Source organism: Monopterus albus, unplaced genomic scaffold (assembly GCF_001952655.1).
Source record: "Monopterus albus unplaced genomic scaffold, M_albus_1.0 scaffold112.1, whole genome shotgun sequence".
Taxonomy (NCBI): Eukaryota; Metazoa; Chordata; class Actinopteri; order Synbranchiformes; family Synbranchidae; genus Monopterus; species Monopterus albus.
The window spans coordinates 273,784-290,373 of NW_018127992.1; the positions used below are offsets into that span (position 1 = coordinate 273,784).

General features: G+C 41.5%; 2 protein-coding genes across 2 annotated transcripts in view; both read left to right on the top strand.

Moving 5' to 3' along the window:
- The window catches only part of tbc1d19 (TBC1 domain family, member 19), a 39,766-nt gene extending 25,173 nt beyond the window's left edge, over positions 1-14,593 (top strand). Inside the window, exon 22 of the mRNA XM_020611383.1 lies at positions 14,516-14,593. The gene's annotated coding sequence lies outside the window, so the exon portion shown is untranslated. The remainder of the gene's footprint in view (positions 1-14,515) is intronic.
- stim2b (stromal interaction molecule 2b) overlaps positions 1-16,590 on the top strand; it is a 39,299-nt gene that overhangs the window by 6,683 nt on the left and 16,026 nt on the right. The window contains exon 2 of the mRNA XM_020611384.1: positions 14,516-14,646. Within this exon, the coding sequence (XP_020467040.1) occupies positions 14,516-14,646 (131 nt within the window). The remainder of the gene's footprint in view (positions 1-14,515; positions 14,647-16,590) is intronic.

Below are 16,590 nucleotides of genomic sequence, written 5' to 3' on the forward strand. Positions count from 1 at the left end.
TTAGTTCAGTGCTTTGGTTTTCACAGCCAGTGACTTTAAATTTTGGTTCACTCTCAAGTGCCCAGTCTATAGGCAACTATGAAGTTCTCATCACAGCTTTTAAAGAAAAATACTATTTTGTGTTTACAGCTCACTCTGCTGCCCCTAAGTGGCCAAAAATAAATGAATACTGTTTTTACTACCAAATCCACCTTTCAAAACAGAGGATGTGATTAGTTATACATAATTAACCATCTCAAATGAAACGCTGTTGTTGCGATGACGCTGCTCAGTTGTCCGTTCAGCTTCCCCAGAGGCGGACGGCTGCTATCCATCTCCATCAGGGGCTTCAGGGTTGTGATCCAACCTAATGAGGCCTGTCACCAAAGAGAGCGACCCCTCCAAGGTATTTATAAAACCACTGGTGACATTTTCTGCGTGCATTGTCCGCCTTACTCTCTGTTGTGGTTGCGGCTGACACTGACGTGATAAGCTCAGTTTTCCTTATTGTTAATGAGATGTGTCGCTGCGGCATCAGGCCAGTCTGACTTTGAGCTGGGCTCACTGGGGAGATAACAGGACTAATGGTTGCCCATGGTCACCAGCCTTAGCAGAGAGTAGAGGCTGGCCTTGAAAGCACCAGCTGTGACCTTATCTACTTGCATGTAGGCATTTTGTTACTGTAAGTTATTACATTTTCTATTTGTCCTCATGGGTAAAGTCAGTTTTTCTCACTGTATCAGTGTCAGATAACTTCAAGGTTAAACTGAAACATCTTTTACATTGTTGAATCTCTAATGCGCACACCAGCGTTACAGAGAACTCATTCATAAGCAGACAACAGTGGCAGCCAGTAAGCTGATGCAAACAGTGCCTCAGTTAGAGATGTAGGTCACTGTACTCAGCTGTACAGTGTTTCCTGCTGCGACTGGGTTACAGTAGCAGATCTCCCCACCCTCGGCCAGCCCAGAAAGGCTATTGTCCTGCTTTGCTGCACTTTAAGGCATTGATCCCCCGTTTGGCAAAGCACAGGCTGTTGGCTGGGTGAGCCCTTCGTGACGGTTACGCACAAGCAACACTAAATGCAAAATAGGCAGAAAAAAATAGACACCAACATACAGTAATGTACACATGCAAACGCTTTTGTAGAAAATGACTGGCGGTTCCTTTTTTCTTTTTCACCTCCTGACTTCAGCTGTTCTCACTAGGTTGAACATAGTCAGGTGCGAACAGTGTGACAAGGGCTATTGGTTAGTTAGTCCACTGATGGAATATTGACTGGCAGTCAGTGGAAATGAAATATCTGTTGGTTGGACAAAACAAACAATTTGAAGATGTCACCTCCGGCCTGTTCCTCACTGTTTCCTGACATTTTATAGACTCCACAATAAATTGGTTAATAACACTGTTAGTTTATCCCTGAAGCATTCACAGACATCCCCTGTTTCACCTCTACACTGTTCCAGAATAAAAGGCTGCGTGTCACAGCTTTGTTATGAGAGTGGGATCCTGCTGTGGTAATACTTGTCACCTCAACACAGGAAGGAGCCGGTGCTCTGCCCTTCAGCGAAGCCTAAATCTGTCACTGTGGCTTTCTCACTTTGCAAGGAATTTCCTGGCTGATTATATGTATTTAATGAAGCAGCAGAGATCACAGTGCTGCAAGCAAATTCTGAAATTTTATTGTGAGCATAAGCATACCTTCAAAGACTTCATTCAATCTCTTTTAGTTTTGGAAGTCAGTTACTTTCTAGTTGTAGATGAAGATGTTTAACTTTTAGAAATAAGAACACTGTAGCGACAGACATTTGACATTCCCTTCAAATTCAGACAAATGTATTTATGTATATTTTAGTAGTAGTATATTATAGTTAGATATTAGATGTGAGGAACAGTCCCCTCTGATTTCAGGGACTTTCCCTTGGCAGAGGTGGCGGCCTGGGCAAAGAGCGGTGTGGATTTCTTTGGTATGCTGTCTACTCTGAAGTCTGTCTCCACCAACATTCATGTTCCATACAGTGCTCGTAACAACCAAATTGACAAGTAGAGACCACACATAGCAGGGAGACTCAGATGCCAATGTAATCAATGAAGAAAAGCTGACTAAGGATGCATGGCTGTGCACTTTTTTCTGTCTGGTTTTTTTTTTTTTTCTTTCTCTTGAGCCTTGTGAGAGCTGTATTATGACTTGGTAATGACTGGTAATATTTTTATATTAACACTGGGTCAGATAACTGCATGTAATGTGAAAGACAGTGTAACAACCCTTCAAATAATTCTCACCAAACTCGGTAGTTCTCCTCAGATTTATGGAGCATTTCAGTGTCTTTCATCTCGTTTTGGTTTTTCCTGTCTGAGACTTGGTGTTTGGGTTATCTCTCGTTGCACTGCTGATTTTCCAGATGCAGCAGGCGTCTTCTTTCAGCACTGAAGCTCCAGAAGCTGCTAGTTTTGCTGCTCCAAATGACAGTTGCAGCTAGCGCCTTGAACATTGGAGCATTGAGCAGGTATAGACCCCGATATCTCCCTCAACAGCTGGATGAAAACAAAACAGAGCCGAAAGGAAAGTTAACATCGAATCTGAACAACTTGCTGACATTTTGTCTTGTCAGCTGTTTCCTTTTTTAATTGACAGGTGTCTGTAATTACTCTGTCTTTTATTCTTAGCTCCCATATTAGCATTCGTATTCAGGAGCACCAAGTTTAACAAAAAAAAGTAGTAGTTACAAATCAATGATGGAGACATTGCTGTGCTACTCGCAGTAACAGAAATGTCTGAAACATTAGCTGTATCTTTTATTGCTACTTTTCAAAATGAAGCTAAACCTGTGTGTCCTTGCCCAGAGAGTACACAGACATCAGCTTGTTTTGACAAAACTTGTAGGTTTACAGGTAGCTGTAAATGTCCGAATGGGCTGAACCTAATGTTCCTTTCCAATGACATAAATGTCATTGTAAATCTTCTCTTCCAAGGCTGTGCAGAGACCTGAGCTGTGGATTTTGACAGCCCAGATATTTACAATTTGCACACATCTTCAGTGACGTGCAGCAAATGTAGCATCCAAAAGGATGTAAACATTAGTAATAATAAATCTTATGCCGAGCAAGATTAGTGTGTGGATTTTTTTTAATTGCTCTTCACCTGAAGGTGTAGTTTCCACCCAAGGCTGTCATGCCAGTATGAGGTCAGGCCTCTTTTACCACAGTCTACTTGTAATGTGATCCTTCATATTTGAATAGATAATAGTGATAATAATCTGTGTGGGTAAAACTGCAGTCAGTTATCAGATGTACTGTAGCTTTTATGGAGGCAAATAGGAACCATAATAATATGACTCTTATTAGCAACTGAACATTTCATTGTGAAATTAAACCACTAGTACTGAATGCCTATGCTGACTTTTACCGTAAATACCGCAGAATTTGTAGCAACAGAATATTTTGCATCAGAAACCACCAGATGTTAGCAACATATAAAGAAAATACTTAACTGGTACGGTAACGTCTTTAACTGTTGTGAGCTTGTTGGCTAATTGATAACAGTTGGCCGACTTAGTTACATTACTTCAGCGTTCCTACGGGTGGTGTGAATGCAAACAGAAAAAATAAAAAATAAAAAAGGCTCCTTTTTACCTTGTAAAACCCTGTTGTTCAAAATGTTCTGTACTTCTGCAACAAGAACATCAGATCCCATTATGACATGGCTGGCACATGTTGAGTTCTCATCGTGCTTGTCATTGTTCATTGTTAACTTTTAAAGCCTAGAATGTGATATTTTTCTCAGTCCAGCCATCTGCTTTCTCTGGCTCGCTGTCTGTCCCTTAACCTTATATCCAGAAGAGCATGTCAGAGGCCGTGCCAGCTAATTAAACAAGTGCTTGGCCTCTTTGTGTCTTTTCATTCTCTCCGCCTGCTTTTCTTTCTCAGACCAGCCACATACATCACACATCTCGTGTTTTGGACTGTTATTGAAACATTCCAGGGACGCCCAGGCACAAGGAGCATCTCCTTTTCTGGAAGTTTTTAGATCAGACTTGGTGGGCTTCCACACGTTTTGCTCTAGCCGTCTTTCTCCCCTTTATTTGCCTCTCTTTTTTTTGTGTTAAAGCTGTGACTTAAGCAGAGGATTAGTGATGCCTATTAAGGTGCTTTAGATGCGTAAGGTATATCCTTGGTTGAGTAGAAATGACTGGGTTCAGTAGGTCAAACACAAAGAGCTCCCTATATAATGTCAAAGATGGGAGTAGACGGCATTTGTTTGTTCAGTATTAGACCTGTTTCAGAGTCTACCTTTGCAGCAGTCCAAGCTCAAAGTTGCCCTGTAGAGTTTCCTTCCTTAACTGCAGTTGCTCACACTGATCCCGCTCGACCTGTAGTGTTTGCGTAATCTATTGTTCCTGCTGTATTCATAAAAAAATAATCCATTTCAGGGTGGATCAGGTTCCGTTTAGACATGTTACTGACTCCCTGCATAAGTGGCTCTTAAGAAAAATCTGTTTTGTCCATGGTTAAACAGTTTTGACCCCCATCTCTAAAAGTGATAAATTGTGTTTATGTGTGGCACTGCGCTGTTGATGATTTTGCAGTAACACATCCTTCTGCCTTGCTCTAGGGCACCATGGGGAGTTAGAAAGCTCGCCTGTCAGCATATCAGCAGTTCACGCAAAACAAAAGCCTCACAACCTGGCGGATAAATCATGCTTCTATTTTGTGAGGGCATCAAGGCAAAGAAATCGCTTATTTGATTTTGGGAGGGAAACATTTGTTGTCATGTGTCACATTCTTTCCTTCCCGCTGGCAGCTTCATTAAAGCTGAGCTTTTTAAAAAGCTATTTTTGTCTCTCTTATACAAACCAACCTAAAAGAGGTCCATTTTTAAATTTACAGACACGTCCATTTTAACAGCTTGTGCAAACTGAGACTAACATTTCTGTATCTTGTTTCATCCTCTTCAACTAACTACCCCACTCTCTCTCTCTCTGACTGTCTGTACTGGCTGGTGGCTTCTGTAGGCGGCTAATGATATTTGTGTCTTATTAATGGCTGCTGATGAGCTGAAATGGTAGACTCTCCAGAAGCTTTATTTACTTGCCTTTAATACTGATCCGTCAGCTTGACTTATGACACTGCCATATGGGCGCTGGTTACAAGGGAGTGTTCTGGTACCCACGGACATCACATTCCTCCTCCTCCTCCTCCTCCACTTTCACACAATTTGGAGCATCTGAACGGTGTGTTGCTGTGAATGCTGGTACTTTTAAGTATGCAGTAACTCGTGGCTGTTCAGGGCATCAATAAAATGCAGGAAATAATAAGAATAGTTAACGTCTCTCTACCATCCATATAGTAAATGCATATATTCTAAGCATGCAAAGCTGGTAACACTTTGGTGCTGTGCCACTGAATCTAATGAACTGCTGAAAATGGCTGACATACTGTGGAAATATACTGCAAGGAGAGACGTGCACTTTGCTGTATATAATGGCTGTAGACCCTGGGTGACATTTAAGCAGTAAGTCTCCTGAACTTGTAAGCGCTGTTGTTGCAGCAGGGTCATGTAGCAAGTAATTGCAGTGGAAGAGGCCAATTCAGGTGTTAGTGTCTGTAGTGCTAAAGTGGCAAGAGGCCTGAGCAGCTGTGGGGAAGCTGTTTTGTAGCTGACTTTGACCTCTGACCTGACCTCAGGTCCAGACATTGTCCAGAGTTGCCCTTTCACACATGTAGCACACAAGAGGAGACTGTATTTGGTTTATGCGACGGGTGGTGCCTGGATAGTCTCTTGCCCTTCCTTGAATTTGTTTGATGATATTGGCATCGTTCCATCCTTCCCTCACTCGTGAACAAGACCCCAAGATACTTGAACTCCTCCACTTGAGGCAGGAACTCTCCACCAACCTGAGGCAGGAACTCTCTCATAAGGCGAAGCTCTCGATTTACTGGTCAATCTATGTTCCGACTCTCACCTATGGTCATGAACTTTGGGTCATGACAGAAAGGGCAAGATCCCGGATACAGGCGGCCGAAATGAGCTTTCTCCGCAGGGTGGCCGGGCGCACCCTTAGAGATAGGGTGAGGAGCTCGGTCACCCGGGAGGAGCTCAGAGTAGAACCGCTGCTCCTCCACATCGAGAGGAGCCAGCTGAGGTGGCTCGGGCATCTCTTTCGGATGCCTCCTGGGCGCCTTCCTAGGAAGGTGTTCCAGGCATGTCCCACCGGGAGGAGGCCCCGGGGAAGACCCAGGACACGCTGGAGGGACTATGTCTCTCGGCTGGCCTGGGAACGCCTCGGCATTCCCCCGGAGGAGCTGGAGGAAGTGTCTGGAGAGAGGGAGGTCTGGGCATCTTTGCTTAGACTGCTGCCCCCGCGGCCCGGCCCCGGATAAGCGGAAGAAAATGGATGGATGGATGGATGGATATTGGCATCGGCCATGGACAGCAATAGTTCCCCATTCATGATGCCTCCGAATAGACATTTTTGTTAGCATCTTCATGTAAATGACCCTTCTTCACCCTCAGATGTTTGTATTCTTCTAGCTTCAGGCCAGTTGTTTGAGGAAACATCATCATTATACCCTCTTACTTTATGTGACTTCTCCAGACGCTAACCTGCTCCATTTACATACGGGCTCAACTGGATATTGCATGGACTAGGGAGCTTGCAGAGTAATGTCAGTTTAATTTTCCATCCAAGTGATTTGGACATTTGCATTGTACAGTTCCCTTTGGCGTATAGTCTATATACTGTATGTTCAGGGTTGCAGTGCCTGTCTGAAAAGGGCTTAATTTCTTAGATGCCTTACACTGTGGGATTCTTAGATTGTTATTACAGTGAAAACATTTTAGGGGGTACTATGGATCCTCAGAAATAATATCCAAAAGTGTAATGCACTATCCTCCACTTGAGGCCCTTTTGGTCATGACCCAAAGTTCATGACCTCTCACCTATGCTCATGAACTTTGGGTCATGACCGAAAGGGCAAGATCCTGGATACAGGCGGCCGAAATGAGCTTTCTCCGCAGGGTGGCCGGGCTCAGTCACCCGGGAGGAGCTCAGAGTAGAACCGCTGCTCCTCCACATCGAGAGGAGCCAGCTGAGGTGGCTCGGGCATCTGTTTCGGATGCCTCCTGGGCGCCTTCCTAGGGAGGTGTTCCGGGCATGTCCCACCGGGAGGAGGCCCCGGGGAAGACCCAGGGGCATCTTTGCTTAGACTGCTGCCCCCGCGACCCAGTCCCGGATAAGCGGAAGAAAATGGCTGGATAGATGGATGGTAATGCACTATATTGCAAATATGCAGTTATTTCGGACACAGTTAAAAAAGGTTGTCCAAGTTCTTGTTTGGATGTGAGTTTCAGTCTGAGTGAAGGTTTGAGGCTACATACATACAGTATTATACCTGCCCAAGTATCTACTTATACTTTATGTTCAAGGCCACACACTTAACATTGGTGCTGGGCCAAAGAAGCAGTGTATGCATGGGATGTAATGTAGGACAAGGAAAATTCCACTTGAACACATGACGTCTTTAACAAGTTTTTACTCATAGAAGTATCTGATGTGGCGTTCAGGTGCTTTTCTGCAGTCCTATAAAGGTTTAGTTGCTTTGTCAAGACAAACTCCAGTTAATTACACCAGCAATCAAAAGCCTGGACACATGCTTCCTTTGAATTGAATGGGAGAGTGTATCTAAACGTTTGACTGGTGGTGTACTTTTCCACTGCAGAGACAAGTACAGTTGGCTAGTAGCAGCCTTTGTCCGAGGGGATCTGAAATGTGGTTGCTACCTGAATGGTGAAATATGAAGAGGTGAAACGCTTCTGGGTGCACTGTTTTCGAACAAGATGTACCATGTTCTCATCTCTCATTGCATCTACTACCACCTGCTGCCATTCAGCGCCTCACCTGACAGGGAGTGCTGTTCATGCGATAGGGAAGGTGTGTGTTTTGTATCTTTGTCCTGCTGTGTCTGTACTTGAGAAGGAGACTGTGTGTCTTTGTTAAAGCACAAAATAGCTGAATACAGAGACATCTTGAGCACTTTGTGGGTAAAAAGAGGCCACTGTAACCCCCATCGCTCCTGAGAGTTGCGTGTCAGACCCGTCATATCTTGCTGTCTTAATTCCCCATCGCCTCTGTCCACACCCATGTACTTCCCTCCCAAAGTACGGATACTTTTACACTGAATCTGGCTTCTCATCCAAGATTGGGTCTGAAGTGAGATGGGGGAAGGAGGACAAGCCTCAACCTCTTTCTCCCATGTAGAAAGCTCATTCTGTCTTTTTTTGTATGACCCAACAGCTTTGGGTCTTTGTGAATTCACGCTGCAGTTAATTGCTGCTGCTGCCCTGTTTGAGAAAGAAATACAAGTTTGATATTAATCTTTTCTGTTGAATATTTTAAGTGATTTTTTTTTTTTATTTCACCTACATCTAAACAGAATATTAAGTGTATTTGTTTGTGAAAAAACAAAATAAACTTCATTTCATTCCAGTTACATCATTTAATGTGTTATGCAATTTCCTAAGAGGTCCATCTGGAAAAATGGTTCATGAAAGTGCAGAGAATCTCCATCAGTTCTTCTTTCTTTAGCAAATTCTGTCCTAAGGTTTGATATTTTTATTTTCAAGGAAATCTCTTAGTAGTTTCTGACTTACTCGCCCTCCCTGTGGCACTCGTCCACAAGCCCATTTGTCAGTAGCAGAGATATTAATCGTTCAAAACTGGCCACAACAGTGACATTTTATTTATTTATTTTTTAAGAAAGAGAAACAGCTGGGCTCTGTAGTTTTTAGAAAAACATACTGAGAGTGGAGTAAATAGTGCATTTGTTGGAGATTCTTTTCAGATTAATGCATATTTAGCTGCTTTACTTGACTGAATATTTCAGGCATTAGCACTGTTTGTGTGAGACTGTGCCCATGTTGATGGTAATGAAGGAACAAGGCAACGATGTGACTCACTGAAGTGGAACAGCAGTGGAACTCGAAGACTCTGGTTGGTTTTCATCGTTTTGTGGTATTTGTTGACATAAAGATGATAGAACAACACCGGTCTTATACTTGAAATGTATTGCAGTAGGTTTCTAGTAGATTCACGTGGAAAGAGATTTATCTGATAGAGGTTTATGGACCAGTTTTGTTTCTGATTGACCTGAGATGAATACCTAAGGGAATCAGATTTACTTCCACTGTCACTTGTGTCATATTAGCACATCAAACCATTGCAAAATCAGGCAAGAGACACTGTTTAAGTGACACGTATGCCATTTTCTAACAGCCAATATGCAGAGGGATTAATGAGCGAGGCTGTATAAACATGATGGCTGAATGTCACAAGAGATCAGGTTGAAGGAAGTCCCCAAAACGTCACAGTAAACACATCAGACCCCACACACTCCTTCCTGTTTGCCTCTCGTGCCACCTACTTTACATCTTTTTGTAAAAATAGACAGGACCTTCTTAATAATATGCATATACTGTACGAAAAATACTTTGAAGTGCTGGGATTCATTTTAAAGGAAGAATCTGACAGCTAAATGCTTTTGTTATCAGATTCTTTTGAAGCAGACCTGCTGCCCTCTGTGACAGCTCGCACACATTTGTGAGTTATAGCAAAGTGATTTACTTTAAAACTGCTTTCCTGTGTTTGTGTTCGCCTGCTGCGAGTGTGTACTTAACATCTGTGTGTGTGTGTTTGAGCAAGGGAGACCTCTGCCATTGTTGAGCTTTTACAGCTTGACAACTGGGAGCCTGGTAGGTTAAAAATAATCCAGTGCTTTTCCAATTTTGTCATCTTTTAGGATTGCTTCTCATGGCTGTTTTTAATTTTGTGTGCGTGCCCCTGGAACGCTCAGGGTCACCAGTGGCCACTTCCTGTCACATGGTTCTTCATTGTAGTGCATGCAGCTGTCCCTAAACATACTCAAAAGTAGGACACCTGGGAAGGCTGTCATATTTTTGAATTGCACACCAGGTGGGCTAGCCTAAATACTGTCACAAATTGACAGCCTTTTTTTTTAAAATATCATCCTATCTTAGAATGATCTTTTCCTGAATGAGCTTCAGAAGCTAAGTCAGTGTTCTGCACCGAATTAGGCCACAAGTATAGAAAGAAATGACAATATGAAAAGTGTTGTTTGTGAAAAGTATGCTGTTATTTATTTTGATGTCTCCGCAAACAAAGAATTACAGTAAAACTGGGACTTAAAATAAGATATGCAGCCATTTGTGTGTGCCTGCAGAACACAAGTAAAGCAGCTGAGTTTTGTGTCCGTTTAAATAACCAAACACCCAAATTGATATGCATGCCATGCAAACATCCCTAGTGAGCTAAGCAAATGCATTATATAACTTGTTCTCAAGTATCAGATGATGGGAAACAGAGGGACACTGCTGAAATTAGGTTAATCTGAAAGAGCTTTATTATGTTGAAAATACTTCCTGTTGGTAATTGATTCACTTTTCATCTAGTTTCTTCATCTTGGAGAGGCTGAAAGCTAAAGTGTTGACTGAGGTTTTGTGGTTGGATTGTTTCTCATTTGTGTAGGGCACAGTATTTAGAGGAGTGACGGTACCTGTACTTATACACAAAGCAGTTTGTTACAGGTCAAACAGGCCAGTCTTTGAGTAATGTTCAGCATACTGTCACACCAGGAGCTAGTTGGTGACTTTTTAATCGCAGCAGCTCATTCAATACACAAGATAAATATTTTAGCATCATGTTAATGGGTGAAGGTTTTAAAGTCACCATGGTTTCACTCCTTCCAGCCAATAGTGGTGGGAAGTAACTAAGTAGGATACATTTACCCAAGTACTGCATTTAAGTACAATTTTGAGGTATCTGTACTTGAGTAATTTCATTTTGCGCTGCTTCATAATTTGACTTCACTACATTTCAGAGGCAAATGTACTTTTACGTCCAGTAGACTTAATTTATAACTTTAGTTACTTTTCAAAACCAGATCAGTTACAGTATAATTATAAGACTTTATTGATTTCTGGTGGAAAATTCACTTGCTACCCAGCAGTAACTAAAATTATAAGCATATAATGAAGTTAAAACTAGTTCCCTTTTATCAGCTGCAACATTTAATGTGATGTACACAATAATGCATCAGTAATTATAATCCAATAATTTGATATACATCAATGTGAAATGTGCCAGTCTTCATGAGTATCTTTACTTTTAGTACTTTAAGTATGTTTTGATGCTAATACTGTTGTACTTTTACTTTAGTAACATTTTCAATGCAGGACTTTTATTAGTAACAAAGTATTTTTACACTTTTGTATTTTACTACTTTTACTTAAGTAAGGAATCAGAGTACTTCTTCCACCACTGCCAGCTAACCTACTGTATCGGTTTACACAAAAATAGATGCTCCCTGTTATCCAGTCTCTAGTACTGTATTGGTCACTTTTGCCATTCAGTAGCTATGAGGCTCATGGGACCCTCACGGATACCCTTTGCCAATGCTGGTTTCCTCATTCGTCACGGACATCATCCCCAGTGTATTCTCATCTAAACTTAGCTGCGGCACACATCCAATCAAATAGCTCCTTTTGCTTCTTCTGGACATTGTCCAGAAATGGCTATAAACTAACATGTCATGTCTTGATTCAGTAAACAGATCCTGCATCAAAAACCTTCAGAAAATACCACATGGGATATGCTTTATTTTTCCATACATGCTCCCAAAATAGTTGACTTAATGGAAGCTTTTTTTTTTTTTTTTTTTTTTTTTATACAGTGAATGCTATTGTGTTTTTAAAATAAAAACTTTAACAATATGTAATCATGGGAGTTTGTAGGAAATGTATTGGGAAGGGATCTTTATGCAAACATGATGCGGTGGGTAGAGCCGCCGTCCACCCACCGGGAGGTTGAGGGTTCGAACCTCGGTGCCTGCACGTATGACATTAAAATAAAGCTTCTTCTTCTGTGACGGAGTTCAGCAACCCCCCAGCCCGAGCCAATCCTTTCAAACTAGTTGTGGCAGATTTTGAGCCAGGCTCCAACCTGGTATTATGCGACTTTGTTAAGTTACTTTTTTTTTCTCAGAAGAAGAAATAATCATGTAGTTTGAGAGAATATGCGGCCATGCCAACTTGTAAATTTGCGCCGTTTTCAGCGCTGAATAGCCTAACTAAGCTACCTGTTAGCGGAGACAGCTAGCGCTAATTAGTAGGCAGCTACACTTGTTCAGAGCAGAGTCGTCTGTCAGCAAAGACACTAGCGTTCCAATTGAACTGCCCTGCCGTCCTCGGGACACTGGATTGCAAGCATGTTTGTATTAAGGTAAATAGTGGTAATATTTTCATGTCTGCAACGGGAAATGGATTAAAATGCGTACGTAGCAGTACGTAATACTGCGCATACGTCAGAAGTAATGTGTCCAATCATAGCACGTGCTCAACACAAACCTCCAGACCGTGTAGCATTACCCAAAGACAGGAACTAGCTAGTTTGGATCTGTGTAAAGGTAATAAGAACATAAAACAAACAAGTCAACCAACCCATATCATGTCATTTTACACCTTGTTTTTTTAAACGAATTAACGAGATACATTAACTACTGAGCTACAGAGGTGCTTGTATTAGCATGTGCAGCTTCAGACGTTCCACTTTTTATGCTATGGTATGCTATACTATGCTAAAATAAGATAAGCTACTCGGCTGCTAGTTGTAGCATATTTATAGTACCCAGACATGAGTGGTAATTTGCAGTGTTCTTATGTAACTCAGCAAGAACCGAATAAGTATATTTCCTATAATGTCAGATTTTTGGACTTTTTGCATCAATTGTATGATTATTTATAGATATTCCACTTTATTATTTTCAGGATTAATAAAATGGCTGCAGTTAAATTTGATACACCTAAAAGTAGCATTTTCTGAAATTCACAAGGAATTGACGTTTTTAATCTTAAAATATGCTATTCCAGTTGTCACTTGTTCGCATAGAGTATCTTTTCTATCACCCAGATTGTTCCTCTGATAGAGAAACTTTACTTGTTACCAACGCTAGCTAAATGCCTTAGAGACGTGTTTGGATATGTGTTGCTGTCTAGTTGTTGTGCCAGCCTCAGTTGCTGTGTGACTTTGTGTTTGATCAGAATCTGTTGTCTAACAGGGAACATCACTGGTTGGGCCTTGGCATGACATAGTCTGACATTTTACACAAGACTCTATAACATTGTCCTTGTGTATCTATTTTGTTAAGGGATCTTTAAAATTATAACTTAAATCTTAGTCAAATGTGGTTTTGCGCTTTATATACCTTTATTTGTGTGTGTACGTGCATGAGCAACAGTTTGTGTGTGTGTTTTGTGGCTCCACTGAGACAGTTCGGCTCCTGGCCAGCTCAAACTGTCCATCGCTTGGAAGACTCTTAAGTAATGGGTTCATTTCCCCAGTGGGACAAGGGGGGGCTGCATTAAAAACAAGGGGTGGATGCTTAGAGGAGGCTACAGGAATGACAACAGTGCACACCAGAGTGCAGCAGGAGCACAGTGGAGTGTGTGTTCCCGTGAAAATGCTGAGCTGCTTTGTGGACGATTTTGTTTTCTAGGATGGCCATTGAAGGCATCCAGAGATACACAGTATATCAAACTAATCCTTGATTTGTTTTTAACCAGAAAAAAATTCACTGAGGTTAGCAAACTCTTGTGTAAATATTGCAAGTTTATTTATTTAATGAAGCATTGACAGGGTTTAACTATAGTGTAATGGAAGCTGATTTACACCGATAAGGAATCTAATATTTAACAAGAGTAAGATTGAAAAAAGTGTGTGAGATTAAAAGCAATAAGATCTACAGCATTCATTCTAAAAAACATAAAGCTCCAAATGGTCTGAAGGAGTAGGTCTTATTAAAAGTTATTTTACAAAGGCAGCATGTACCTCAGAATTGGAGAATAGCCCGAATCAGAAACTTTTTACATTATTCAGGGTAGTGATGATGCAGTGTTGGATGGGTATTCCTTCTAGGAGTACACATTGAAAACTCTCTCCGCATCTTGCAGTTATTCCAAATCACACAAGGACGTTGAATACATTTTAATAAATGCCAGGAGGATGGGTGCGGTCAGGCCCCTGAAGGCAGGTAGAGCCATTTCAGCATGAACTGCCTGTAAGAAGTGCACTCAGGAGGAAAACGAGTCCTCCACTCTCCCCCTAGGGAAACGCATATTGTATGAGGCATACAAGCACCTTAATATTCTTTGCTCTTCAAACCCCACTAGAGTCTTTATCATCACAAGCATATGCCTTAGCATTATCACAGCTTTACAGCAATGCAGAAAGAAACAGTTTGCTTGTGCTGCAGCCTTCACTTGGAAACTTGTTTACACTGTATCCACACATACGTGTATATATATTCCATTGTAACTAAAAACAAAATGAGGAAATTTGCCATTTGCTCCTGACAAATAATGCCTACACATCATTGTGTAAACTTCTTCCAGCTGCTTTACAACCTTCTCCTGAACCTTCATGGGTGACCTGATTTTTAAAAAAAATTTTTTATATGCCCCCTGTAGACCCCTGTCTTATAGTGATGCCACCATGCATGGGTGAGGCCGATCGCTTCAGTCTGGAGGCACTCCGACACATCCACAAGCAGCTGGATGACGACAATGACGGGGGAATAGAAGTCAACGAGAGTGTGGAGGTGAGTTCTGAGAATGTGCATTTATGATTTTAGATGCTAAGTTCTCATTCAGCATGTTGCCCGAGGATGCATAATGAGGAAACTTAATTTTAAATGACACTTAAGGCAAAACCTGTGACCTTTAGATTTTAAGTGGTGGTTTCTAGCTACTGATTTCCAGTATTTTCTCAAGTATCCCTTAAAGTGGCCACTAAAAATTCTCTTAGACAAAATAATGTATATAGATTTTTGTCTGAATGTAGCCTCTTTGTTGTGAAATACAGAATGCTCTAACATTTTCTGGACATTAAAATCCTTCAGGAGGAAGGAAGAGCTGAGAAGCTGGGAACCACTGGGGTAAAAGGATTAGGCTTCATTGCTTTGCAAAACCAAATCAAATATAATAATTGTTTTTTTTTTTTTTAACTTTTGACAAAACCTTTATTATTGTAAATGTTAAAAATACGTTATTGTTGAAAGCAATTGAGAACCACACCACAGAAACCATTCTGTGAACGTTCCACCATCTTAATGTTCTCTCTCATGGTACCATCTCAGTAGAGAACCAGTATTTCTTAGATCATTAGGTTAGCTAAAGCAAACCTGAGTGGTTTCGTTTGAACCTCAGAGGTCGTTGATTACAACGTGTCCCTGCAGCCATAAACATCTGTTTCAAGTGGTGTCACCCCTGAAAGTTGATCACCACATGAAGTGAAAATATTTAGATTACAATGTTAACAGTGCATGTGGCAGTGGTTGAGGCTTTGTAGCTGCCCTACAAATAAAATAATTCATACTGCTTAGCAGTTAGTCATCAGAGGACAGAGCCAAGTTGGTGTCAGCATTCCTGACATAGTCACGTGTCATCAAAAACAGTTAGTGGTGTGTTTCCAGATATTATACTTTTTACTTGAAGCATTTACAGACCCATAATGCTGTTGTAAATTTTGTTCTAGCTACACTGGTAATATATCTTGGTGTGTGTGTGTGGGGAAAGACAGGTTTGTGTAAGTGAGTAGAAGGTTAGGACTGACATCTGAGAGCAGTCTGACCTGCTGCGCCCTGTGCGTCTCACGATAATCAACGACCTCTTGTGTTCAAAAGAACCCACTTGGGAACCTGGGCACATTTTCTGTGTGTGTTTATGTGTTGGCAGGAGTTGTTTAACTGGATATGAAGTGATTGTGTGAGAAACAGTTATACTCTGCAGCCCTGTGGCGGCACCTCAGTAAAGCACTGGATGCGGTTTCTAAAGACCCTTCAGGGCTGTAGGGCTTGATCTGGCAACCAGCCCACTTTAAGGAGATGTGCATCTGTCCATGTAACATAGATACTTGTATGTACTGTATCGGGGTGTGTGTGTGTATGTGTATCACACACACACACACACTGTATATACACACTGTCCCCATCTCACCCATTGTCTTTATAAGGGCAGTGAGTGGTATCTGTTTCTTCCCAGCAGAAAGCTTGGGTTGTATTTGGCTGTTGCTCATTACCGTGGATTTCCAAGCTTCTTCTCAGGCGGAGCAGGATTTCATAACATGACTGATGCTCCTTTCATCAAATTAGTGACTGACTATCATTGAGTTTTATGTTTGACGGATTTTGTCATGTGACCAGAATCGCAGGACTGAATCAAGTGGATTATTCAGGTTAACTGTCGTAAGCGGAAAGGCATGATCACTGCACGGGTGACGGTTTCAGTCTCTTTCTTGCCAATTTAAAGGGCTGTGTGGGATGTGATTAAGGCTGGCATACAGTGTAGGCATTTTCAAAAGAGAGTGACTGCCTAAAGCACAGTGCCAGGTGAGCATAGCCCTTTAAATGCACTTAGTGTCAAAATGCATGACAGAAACTTCAACTTCTTTAGCAGTCGTACACTAATGAGCTCTCACCTGGCTTTAGTATATATACACTATATTTTTGTACAGTTTTCTTTATGTTTATTTATGTAGTTTATTT